Source organism: Trachemys scripta, chromosome 5 (assembly GCF_013100865.1).
Source record: "Trachemys scripta elegans isolate TJP31775 chromosome 5, CAS_Tse_1.0, whole genome shotgun sequence".
Lineage (NCBI taxonomy): Eukaryota > Metazoa > Chordata > Testudines > Emydidae > Trachemys > Trachemys scripta.
In genome coordinates this window covers 27,453,397-27,465,978 of record NC_048302.1, presented here as the reverse complement: position 1 = coordinate 27,465,978, position 12,582 = coordinate 27,453,397, and the positions used below count along the sequence as shown (strand labels likewise).

Genomic DNA, 12,582 nt, shown 5'->3' with positions numbered 1-12,582 from the left:
AACCACTGGGCTAGTGTATGTCCTCTCCACAGGGGTAGACTGGGTAATAAACTTACACTGGTCATGCTTCTAACTAGGGCAAGACAGTATATTCCAGGAATGTAAGGCTGAGGAGCTGGGGGGAATTGGCTGGAGCCTCTCTATTGTTGGTTCATGAGTGGCTAGGACAAGCATTCATGTAACTCAGTTGGATGTGTCCCTGGCTGCGGATGTCTGAGTAAGTGCAGTACCTGCCAGAGGTTTATAGCTTGTCACAGCATCGCAGTGTGAGAGGGATACCCCAGGATGGTGGGACAGAAGGCTCAGCAGTCCCTCAGTTCAGGCTGCACCCTGGAAACCCCATCACAGTCACCCTTTTTGTATTGTCTTTCTTTAGTGAAGTGAATGTATATCTCACATTCTCACAGCTATGGGCTAATAGCAAGCAACAAAGTGTAGCTTCAAAAACAACAAACAACTCAAAGAATGGTAATTCACACGCATGAAGTTGGCCACAGCACACATATGGCTTCCTCTTGCACAGGCTGTACAGGTTCTTTTGCTTTGTCAGCCAAGGCATTCCTCTGCTACAAGTGGTACTCTGTCCCTGTCACTACAGCATCCTTAAAAAACAGCAACCAAGAAAGAAGATTTAAAAAACAAGCAAACAACCCACCAAAATCACAGTATAGGACAGTGCAAAAGAGGAGCAGGCATCTGTCAATAAGGGATTGTCTACACATGGAGTTATTCAGGAACAGTTACTCTTATATAACTTCATGGGTAACTAATCATATTCAGGAATAAGACTGCCTTGTTTCTGTTTAGCTTAACCCACTGCATTAAACTAAACTGTCCAAAAAGGGAGCAAACCCCTGCACCTCTGAGAACAGATGGGGTATGTGGGGGCCCTTTAGTTGCTCAAGGTCTCAGTCAGAGAGAGGTGTAGAATGGTGTCCTTTCCCTTTGAGGTGTGTTACCTAGGGCTCTGACTAGGTGCATTCAAGGAAGAAGTCTAAAGATCAAGACAACATGAGTAGTTGGAGCAAGGGTGCAGGTAGTAGACAGTCCTAGAGCTGGCTTCCACATGGAAGAATTACACACTAGAATACTATTAATAGAAGCACTGGATATGTACTTCCCCTTCTGTGTGAATTAGGCCTGAGCTGTTGTACTGGCATCAGTAAATAAATAACTTGCAGCAGGTGCTACCAGCTAGGCTGCCCCATTTCATTCCAGTCAAGCAAATAGTCAGCCAGTTGTGGGGATGTTAAAGTGTTAGGAGAGAATAGTGGCTCTGGTTCAAGCACCAAGTCTATTAAGGAAGGAGATTACTACTACAATTATAGTACCAGTGGACGTGAATAACTCTTTCTATGGAACAACGATGAAGGTTTCCTCACCAGTCAAAGAAATTTGGCTGGCAATAAACAAAGTTCAATGGACAGCTGCACAATATGTGCAGCATTGCTGATCCATTTACAGACCTTTCTACATGCCTACTGATCGACATATAGTAGGATGCAATCAGTCCACAACACGTTTAAGCATGATTATTCCTGTTTTCCCTTTTTTCTCTTACTGTATTTTTTATCTATATCTCTGAAGGTTCTTAATACTGAGAAGTAAAGGGGGATATAGGCATTTCTAGATTATTCTAGTGACACATTTTGGGTAGGAACTCTAGCAACATCAAGTTACCTGATTATTGGTAGTTGTTTTTTCTATTATTTTTTGTTCCAAAGCCAGTGAGATATTCTGACATTAAATCATTCTTTAACACAGGCCCTCCTACAATTAAAAGCTGTCTTCTGTGCTTGTTATATGTGAAGGCCAGAAAACTCAATTCTTTTCACTCAGCAGAAAGAGGAAGGCCTTGATGCTGCAATGGGCTCTGTGGAGGTGGATGGAGGATCAACTGGAATGGTGCTATGTATGGGTCCAGTGGGTTACAATGGTCCACCCATGTAAAACTCACTCCAGGGTGAGATTTTCAAAAGAGCTCAGCATCCACTAATTCCCATTAAGGACAATGGAAATTGCTAGGTGCTGAGTGTTTCAATTTCAGGGTAACTGCACCTCTGTTCCCTCCTTCGTAGTCCACTCCAGGAATGTCTAGCCGGGTCTCAGGGCTCCACCCGTTACCTTGTCTCACTTCCTTCTGAGGGGCATTTGAAGGCTGCATAGCTCCCTGCCTTACATTGTGATATCCCCCGCAAACCAGTTTGGACCCTAATGGCTAGTGCCTGTGCATTGCTTTCTCTCCGACTATGAACTGCATATTGCCAACAATTACAAGTTACAGAGAAAACATAAAAAAATACAAAAGTTCCTATACTTATGCTAAAATATTAACAGAGGTCACCTATCAGCCTTATGGGGGCCCTAGTAGGCCAAAGTCTTTCCATTCCTTCTGCAACGGATGAGACAGAAGGTCCTGTCTGTTTGCTGGTTCAGAAAGAAGGGCCCCAGCCAGTGTAGTCCCAGCCTTTCTATACCAAAAGACCTTTCTCTGTCTGTTGGTCTCTGGAAAACCCAGTTTGAACCATTTATTGCAAGCCTCCCCAGGGGAGTGGTACCTCTCTGGTAGTGTTTACCACCTTAATCACCCTCCCTCCCCCACTGTTTTATAGTTCCTGGAGGCACTGTGGCAACCTCCCCCTCCCCCAAATTGCATATGATCCCTGACCAAGAGTGATACATCAGCTATTCATAAACTTAATACAGTATGTTCCCCCAAAGATATTGCATGCAGTTGCAATATCTGTCATACTGAGCTCTTTTCAAAATCTGTGCATGTGTGAGATCTCAAAAAGATTGTGTTTGTTTGTGTATGTTTGTGTATGTGCACACACACTTTAAAGATTTTTTAAGATTTGCATAACTTTTTATTTTTAATCAAGGCAGATTCAGAAATATATGTAATGGTATTTCTTGAATTGCAATGCCATCATCAATAATCAGAAAACAGAAACAAAAATATTGAGTCTGAAGATGATTTCTCTCTAGAAACTAAAACTATATAATAACATTTTGCATTCACAGTGGCTTCCATCTGAGGATCTCAAAATACTTTATAGCATTAATGAATTAAGCATCCAGCATCCCTGGGAAATGTGCATTATTAGCCCCTTTACATACCATGTCCTGAAACTGAGGCACAGAGACAGAGCCAGTGCTACCCCATTGAAGGCCCTAAGCAGGAATATTTTTGCTCACCCAATACTAAAACAGGCAAGTTCTTATAATAAAAAGCAAACGTCCCCTCTCCCCCTTTAGCTGCTTGGGGCCCTAAGCAATTGCTTAGTCTGCATCTGCCTAGCGCCAGCTCTGTACAGAGATATTAAGTGACTTGCCCAGGATCACCTAACAAGTCTGGGGCAGTGTCCATGGAACTTCTAGACCTATGCCTTACAATACCATCCTTTCCCACACCCATTATTATTTATTGAAATACTGTGGTTTTTGCTGTACAAAGCAGAGGAAAGGTAAAAGGACATACAATATAATAATCTAATATTCGGGATCTGCAATAGCCTTTGCAGCTAGCTCAGCACCTCGGCATTTCCTGATTGTAAGGTTCTTCCCCCCTCCCCCAAACGCTACAGTGACTTTACTCTAATCAATTATACATTGGTTGGTTAAATGGTAGCCGCTAGTGAAAATCCATCCATCAACCCTCCAACTGGAAAGCTCCCATCCCAACCAGCCAAGGCTCCTCCTCCTTCTTTCGCAGAGCAGCACTACAAGCAAGAAGGAAAAACAGGGAAAAGCTATTGTCGGGAGCTTGGTTGATAAAGGCACCGGAGCAAGAGGAAACCTAACTGACGGCTGCCCCTAACCCCAAAGGGAAAGGGGCTGCAGCGGTGCATGGACAAGCCTGTCGTGTCGTGTCTGTGCCTTACTGCAAGGGATACACACGCAGGCGCGATCACCCTGGAGCTTTTCCTGTTGTGTAGCAGTAGCTACAGTGAGTGACAGGCGGAGGCCGCCCCCGCCAGCTAATGACACACGCGCGCTATCTCCCTGCTGCTGCTGTTGTGGCCTTGGGTTTTTTTTTAAAAAAGGGGAAGACACCCCCCAACACCGCTTCTCTCCCGGTAACTCATCGCCAGCCGCGGTGCAATAGCAGGGTACAGCTTAGAGCTTCCCTCCAGCCCACCTCCCCGTCCCCGAGCCCCAAGGCAAATCACACAAGGCGCTTTACTACTCCCCTTGCTGCTCAACCAAGCCTTTAGAACGCTCCGGGGAGAATTCCACCCCCAGCTGCTGCTGCTGTGCTCCCCCTCCCCGCCTGCCCCCAACCCGGCTAATGGTGAGAACCGTCAGAACACCTGGGAGGAGAGGCGGGCGGCAGTTACCTGACAGTGATTGGCAGCCCGGCCTGAGCCAATGGCTGCGAGAGAGAGAGATGGGGGCGGGGGAGAGGGAGCTGGGAGGGAGATGCGGGTGTAAGGCTAGGCGGTGAGGGTAGGTTGCGCCTTGGACCGTGTGCAGCTTAGTGGCTGTGCCTATGTGAGTGAAAGGAGAGAGGAGGGGGAAGAGACGTATCCAGATCCAGTGCAGCAGCCGGAGGAGCTGGAGCAGCAGCCGTTCTGCTGCTGTGGGGGAAGGAAGCCCGGGGCTGCTGCATTTGCACCCTGATTGTTTTTTAAAATTTAATTTTTCTGGCTGCTTTTGCCCGTTATTTATGCAAAAAATATAAATAAGGAAGCGAGTGGCGTGATTGAGATAAATAATTAACTAGAGGAGGAGGCGGAGGAGGAAGAAGGAGGAGGAGGAGAAGAAGGAAAGCAAAGCAAGCAGCAGGCAAGGGGGCAGTAACTTTAACCAGAGCCAAGGACCCAGAGACACTGACTGGCCGTTTGCTGCTGCAGTAGCCGTCTCAGCCTTGTGTCTGCGCTGTGTGAGGGAGAGAGCCCTTCCCTCCTGCCCCCGGCTGCTGGAAATGTCTGAGCATAAGGCAATTGATCCGAAGTTATCAACGACGGACAGGGTGGTGAAAGGTAAGTGCTGTGCCGTGCACAGACGGACACACACAGACAGCTGTCTGCTTCCACTGCCCCTCCTCCATTTTTTTTAATTTGGCTACCACCGTCCTCCAAGATACTGTACGTCTCTCCCCAGTCCAAGGAACGGGGTCTGCTTATTTACTGTGGCTGCAGTTGCTAAATGGACGAGACGTGTTTGGAGGGGGGTGGAGGAGGCGGTGATGGGGGAGTGAATAGGGAGTAGCTGCTGTGAGAGATATAGGAAGTGGTGGCTGTTGGTCAGGATTGTGTCTGGGGGTGGTAATTTGATTGGTATCTTGCACTATTGACTCGGGTTTGGGTTTACTCGGGAGATCTCTCTGCCTAGAGCTACATTGCAGCATTTCCCCCCCCCCCCCTGCCTCCCCCTCTCTGCCTTCAAGTGATTGCACAGGGCTCGCGAGAGAGAGAGGGAGCCCCAGCTTCCTTAGTTGCTGGAGTGTCTCAGGCAGAAGGGAGGGGAGGGAGAGAAGCACAAGAGCCTGGATCCCTCCTCTCCTCTGGCTACTTCTTCTGGCATTTCCCCCTCCCCGGCCTGATCCGAACCCCTTTGGGTTGGGTGGCCGGGTTCGCACGCAGGCTCCGCTGTCTGTAGGCAGATCTTGTCACTGCATTTCAGCTCCCCGCATGCATGAATATGCCCGTAAATCCCCCGATCCTGACAGCCTGGGCTCCCCTTCTCCCCCCTCCTTCCTCGCGTCGCTGACATCTCTCCTCTCCCTTCCCTCTCTCAAACGTGCGGCTTGATGTGGGTGACACCTGGAGCCAGCGGTTGATTCACAGAGATCTCTGTTCGGGCGAGGGCTCTTGCTTGCGGTCCTTTATGGTCTATTTCTCCATCCTAGCGAAGGAGGATCCGCCGATCTCTCTGTCTCTGTGTACACAGTACACACCTAGCCTATCCACCCAGCCACCAGTGCTGGTATGGGGAGGAAGAGCCTATGCAGCAGCAGTGGGAAGTTTTTTTCTCTGGGCGATGCCATGTAGTCCAGTAGCCAAATGAATTTCATTTAGGGAGGGGGATGTGACTCTAGAATGTGGAATATTTATCCAGGATCATCCTCTCTAGGAGATGAAAATGCATGTGCAAGCCGCATAATACATGCTGAACATTAAGCACAGTAGAAGGCAATCCAAGCCACTTCCCCCATCATGGTTATTGTTTATGATTTGGCCTGGTTGAATGTGAAGTTATCCAACAGAGACACTGTGTGCCCTTGTATCTTTGCATGTGTGTGCACATATCTGCGTGTGGGTGTTGTTCCCCACAAATGAGTATAATCTTGATGACTTCGCTCCATTGTAAAAACATACATACATGTTCTATGAGCTTGAATGCTCCTGAGCCACTCATTTGTTGAAAAACATCTGAGAGTTTTCATTAGCCACACAAACAAGGTGCACAGCAATAAAAGAATGTTTATTTCTTTATGGAACAAATGTTTATGATTTAATACATGTACAATGTGCGTATTTCTATATACGTACTTAGGTGTAATACAGTGTATCCATCATAGGCTATAAACCTGTATTCATCTCCAGATTTTTTGGTGAAATACAAACTCCAAATGGGCTCTGAATGCTTCCAGAATCCAAGAAACTTAGAAAAAATTGGCTTTGTAGCATGCACAATTGTATATGTTTACTTGAGCATCAACCAAAACCCAATGCAAATCTTATTGAGAGATTCACATCATTTAAATCATTTAATTTTCTGTTTTTTCTAATTGTTTGTTTCATATCTGAGGGTTTGTTTTTTTTAAAGAAACTTGGTTGTATGCACTATAGTAACAGAGTTTTAAAAAAATGGAGTTTGCCTTTATCTTGTGAAATAAGAAATATTTGTTGCATGACTTAAGCAATATTACATTGAATCATGGTCCTGTGACATCACAGTAAAAGAGCAAGGATTTAAAAGTTTGTAATATATGAGTAGACTTTTCTGATACCCTTCAATTAGAGACATTACGTACATTACAAATATTTTGCATAATGTCTGGAGTACACTAGTAATTGGGGGTTGAATGAAGATTTCTTCTTAAATTTTGTGTTTGACTCTGTGTAAAGGTAGGACCAAATTCTATGGACTTTACTCAGGGAAAACTTAAATTCAGTGGATATTCTGCATGAGTAAGAACAGATGCAGGATTTGACTTATTATCTTTTTATTTAAAACAAAATCATCTTTGCTTTTCTGAATGCCGATAAATAAAATTGCTACTCCTGCATTTAATAATAGACTCTTACTTTTGTCTTTAAAGGTACTATAATAAGTCTAGGGTGGTGGGTTTTTTTGTTTTTGTTTTTTTTTACACATTAGTCTGAGGTTTTAGTCTCCTTATGACTCTTAACCTTAAATCACTCTTCACATTGTTACACTTCATTTTGTGTTAATATGTATATAGGCTCCAAACTTCCCAGAAACACTATTTCTAAGATATTTGACAGCACAGATAGTTGGGATTTCTTACATTTTTGTGTGTGTGGATTGTGTGTGTGGATTTTGTGAACATTCAGTCCACCAAACATTTAAGATTTTATTCCTTTTATGAAGTATTCATTAAGAGGAATTGAAGGAAGGAACAGAAATTGACCTAAATCATGCTTAGAAGATTTATTCATTCATTTGGCCTGATAGTTGTTGTTCGTCAACATTTTGTAGTTAATATTTGGATTCATTTAACTGGTTCGTTCTTTTATTAAACACCAAAATCCGGTTAAATGCTTAAATACAGAACCTGGAGTGAGTAATGCACAGTGAACTCTTAATAGGATTACTTTTATACTGTATCATATTCATTTTAAATTGCATTCACTGAACTGCTTTTTTATTGTTTAGAAGCATAAATGAAGAAAGATCATAATGTAGCTTTTTTCACTTGTAATAACAAAACAAATGGGATTCTTAACTTAATTTAGTGCTGTAGAATCCCAGGTCCGGTATTACATTAGTCAGAGCTATAGTATTTCTTTTTCATAGGTCATTATCTATATCTTCTTGAGAGGAAAAGCTGAATAGCCTTGCAATGGTAAAATTAATAAGAAATCCAACATTAAAACGCATATGGAGATAATCAGTGAGCCTTAAATTGTAACAAAGAAAAATGCATAATTATTTGAATCCTCTGGGCCATATTCAGATATAACCAGTGTAAACGGAGAGGTTTTTTAAAAAAGATTCATAAATAAATAAATTGTAAAATAGAACCTTATTTGGGGGAGAAGCATTTTTTGGTCATGTATGTAGGCTTTAGATTTGATTAATTCTTCTGACTGCACAAGAAGCAGTGGCTCTACCAGTCAGGATCTGATAATTTACCTACTGCAAAGTTATAAGTTTAGTTTTGAAAGATCACAATTAGTCAACACGTGACAGGAGATGTCTTGTTTTATCAAGATCTCCAAGCTCTGTGTGAACCTTAGGTAGGTACTACTACATAACAGTTAGTGGTGGGTTTGAGGGGATGAGAATTCTAGCAGCTTTAAACAGATTGATATATTGCTGACACCTGTTGGGTGGTTTTTTGTTTTTTGTTTTTTTCTAAAGATACTGCTAAAGAGAGTGACTCTAAAGATGAGAAATGACTTAAGTGCAAGTAAGTATTTCATACCCTGCCACTCGCATGGAATTTTCTAGACTATCAAATTGATTTAACTCAAAGTAAAATGTCCTCTTTTTGTCACAGTACAGTTAGGTGTTACTGAATGCCTTGTGAGATCTTGGCTTTCTCCTACCTGCATTATGTCATTTGTTCACAATGGCACCTGACAGCTTATTGAATGAAATCTTAATACTCACATGTCTGAAATTACTGTATAGTGAGCAATATGAAGAAGTAATTCAAACCCATGTGTTAAAATGGCAAATTTTCAAAAGCAAATTGACTTTTGTAAGAGTTTACAAAAGTGTATTCTTGGGAATGGTAGGGAAAGAGTATCCTGCATGGCAGTGTAAAGGATACTATTATACTTCGGTCAAGCAATTATTATTCCACTTCTTTCTCCTTAATCATTATGATGCAAAGAGGGTTGAGAACTTCTTGCAACTGTAACCTAGACAAGTCAGCTTTAGACTGTTGGTATTAACATGTGAAAATACTATTTTAAAATGTATTGTTCTGCAAACACACATATTAGTTCAGTGGGATTACTCATATGCCTAAAACTGTGCACGAGCCTGAGTGTTTGCAGGATTGAGGCCCTTAAAACCTCAGTGTTGCTGAAAGGTGCTGGCTTGAAAACCCTGTAGGTTGAAGTCCTTCATGTCCCCATAGAAAGGTATGACACAGATGCTGAGAGGGTAAGCTTCTCCATGTCACTCTGCTTATGAGCTTCTAGCCCTCCCCTTGGGATGAAAAGGTGGCTAATTATCCACACTAGTTTACCAGTTGAAGTCTCTGAAATTTGCCAGTGAGGGTATCAATGTGCTAGGTTTGGCACTGGCTTTTAAGGTGGGCCGAGAGTGCTAACTCATTCCACAAAGGTCACAGAACAGCTGTCTGATGGCAACACCTTTTGATCACTACTGACCTTGGCAAGATTTGAACCAGTGACCTAGAAGGGAAAGGCTCTATATCACATTACCAGTCTCTTCTATGTTACATTACAGTCTCCTGAAATGCTTGTGTGTGTAAAATATATGGATAGATTTATTTGTGTTTTGGTGTGGCACTGACTATAAATATAATCTCTTTGATATTTTATCCCTCAATACCTAACAAATAAAGTAGCTTGTATAGTTACACTAGCATGTGTTCATCAGATCAGTACATTTTGTGGCTAGTCTTCATTTTTAGGTTCATATTCGTGTGTAGTGGTGACTGGTACGTATTGCTATGAGCAAGAGGATAAGGCTCAGTGGAAACTCTAAACCTCAGTACTTAGAAAAATGTATGCCCTTTTTGTAGGGCAGTGCCTCAAACTGGAATCCAGAGCACTCCCAGGTGTATTGCAGAACTGTTCCCCTTTGATGAAGCAAATGTAAGTCTTCAAGCACTGATACTTCTTGCTGTTTGGAGCGGACACCAGGATATTTTTTAGGTTTTGTTTTCAATTTTTTTTTAAACCAACTAAACCTTTTTTAAAAATAAAAATAAGACTTTCCACCCTTTCCACAGCTTCATGTATGTCTTGTTGGATGCTTCTTTGGTGTGAATGGAGTGATGCTCCAAACTGGAGAATTAGCAAATGTACATTAAGAATTAATCTTGTTAAGAGACCTGAATGAAGGGAGATTAGATACTTAAAATGCTTCTTTTCCCTGAAAAGGGTCTTACAAACAGTAGACACACAAACAAGGAGAGTGGAGGGAGTCACTTGGTGGCTGATGTGATATTAATGCTGAATGCTTTTTATGTTTCCTCCTTAATATTGTCATAGTACACTTCCATGTAATAAAGGATTGCACTTTCTGTACGGAAAGTGTGGGGTCAGGTTTGGAGTGAAGAGATGCAGGAGACAATCTGCATTCAGCCGTATGGAAAACTGTACCACTGCTGTCATTTGGGATTGTCTGCTTGTGATCCATTCCTTAAACTTCATATAAGTCATTAAACATGCCCGGTGCCTCTGTTTTGGTAACTTTTTAGTGGGAAATTAAAGATCCCATTGCATTCTTCAAAAGAACAAAGAATCTTGACCCATCTGTCCTCACTCAGTAAAACAGGCCATGTAAACTACAGTTGAGGAAAGAATGACAACTGCATACTTGCATAGTCCCTGCACTACAGTTAGTCAAAGAAAATATCTTGGCTCACTTCTGTTCTTATATGTATTTGGCCTGATTGTGGTCCCACACTTGTCTAAAACAGGATTAACTCAGTGAATTCCATCCGTGGAATACTGGGGTGTGTGTAAAACTGATCCATTATGTGTAGAACTTGCACTGTGTGTACATACTATATGCAACTAGTATTTATTTTTATTATACTAATATTTAGATATCTAAAATATTGAAACAGTAAGCTGAACAAGTTAAATCAAAACAAAATTCTAGCAGGATATGTATTTGTGCAGTAATGTTTCACTTAGCTAGTCATTAATTTGCTTAACCTTTGTTCAGCCATGAATACTATCATTTTTGTAAATAAAATCAATTAATTGAATAAACTTTTCACGTCTACCATATAAGACCTTCTCTTGTGCAAACACAGTGAAGGGAAACACATCTGATCTTAATTAGAACTTTGCTGTCTGGAGAGATCTGTGATGGATGGTGAAGAACTGTCCGGCAGCTTTGTGAATGCCTGGAGGCCAAAGATTTTTTTGGGGAAAGTCTTGGTCAAACTATAGATAGAAAGTTTTCTGCACAATTTATAACTCTATGATGACCCACACTCTCTCCTATTCTGTGCTTGGTTCCAGACATCAGAGGGTGCATGCTTTCGGTGTTAGGAACAGTGAAAGGGGAGTTAATGCTTAGTGTTATCAACATTAATGTAAGCAGCAAATTGTAACTTATGCCACTTTCCATTGGAGAATGTTGCATAGAATAGAGCAGCTACTTCTAACTTTCTTCTCTATTTCTTCTTCTCCACCCCAAATCAGGCCATAATTATTTTTGTTGCATGTTTCTCTCTTGGTGCAAGTAGACACTTTTCCCGTCTTGTTCTCCAATATGTGCCATGCAACAGAAAGAGAGCATAGGAATAGTGAGATTATCCTTCACTGGGTATCTTGGATTCACAGTATTTCGGTCACTCCCACAAGTTTCAGAAGTTTAAGCAGGCCCCTATTGTTCAAAAACCTTTAGAAATACCAGTTGGAAAATTCAGTTCAGCCATTGTTAATAAGTAAGTGGTTGTAGTTTGTACTGAACTGCTTTATTTTTTAGTTCTCCAGTGTGGCTTTAAAATTAAAAAGTGCCCTTTTATAACAAGTTTCTGTGTAGTCACTTTTTCTATTTTTAAAAAATACAAAAGAAGGCCTAAAATCTGGGTTTGGTTCTGCATTTAAATATCAATGCTAGTTCCGTCAAGAATGCTCAGGCAAATTGAAGTAACATCTCATGTTAAGGGTTATATTTCCTTCTGGTACCTGTGAAGAAGTGTGGGAGACACATTTTCTGCATTATTTATTTATAAAAAAATATTTTAGGGGATATTTATACAAATATTATTGAACACTTTTAAAATTTATAAAGGAAGCCACAACTTTCTAAAGAGAAACCCACTTCAAGGAGAGTTCAGATAAAAGAATCTGAGAATGCACACTTTTTATGTGGTTACAGGAGTTGAATTTAAGATGTTACTGTGCATCACATCAGTTCTTAAGTTGAACACTTACAACCATTTCCTCTTCTGATGAGTCAATACCTCCCTTGCTTTTCCCCGTAAAAGATCATTGATGGCCTGTTAGTCAATTATGTAATCATTATATAATGTATGGCCCCACCCCTGCAAATAATTAAGTATGTGAGTAAAATTACTCACATGAATATCTGTCTTGCATTGAATAACCAGCTGTTCAGATTGTGGATCAAACATGTATTAACGGGAAGTACAAAGCTCTGTTTCTTTTACTTTCTTTCTCTTCACTTACTGTGCTGCAGAGGTAGAACATCGTGTGTGGAGAA

The 12,582-nt window shown here is 41.6% G+C and overlaps 1 protein-coding gene across 3 annotated transcripts in view; it reads left to right on the top strand.

The window, feature by feature from the left end:
• Positions 1-4,452: 4,452 nt before the first annotated feature.
• The window catches only part of PPP3CA (protein phosphatase 3 catalytic subunit alpha), a 306,754-nt gene continuing 298,624 nt past the window's right edge, over positions 4,453-12,582 (top strand). Inside the window, exons 1-2 of one of the 3 annotated variants that reach the window (XM_034770988.1) lie at positions 4,453-4,985; positions 8,557-8,605. In XM_034770988.1, the coding sequence (XP_034626879.1) occupies positions 8,584-8,605 (22 nt within the window). In that variant the 5' untranslated portion in view covers positions 4,453-4,985; positions 8,557-8,583. The remainder of the gene's footprint in view (positions 4,986-8,556; positions 8,606-12,582) is intronic. The other 2 variants (XM_034770986.1, XM_034770987.1) reach the window with 2 other exon arrangements.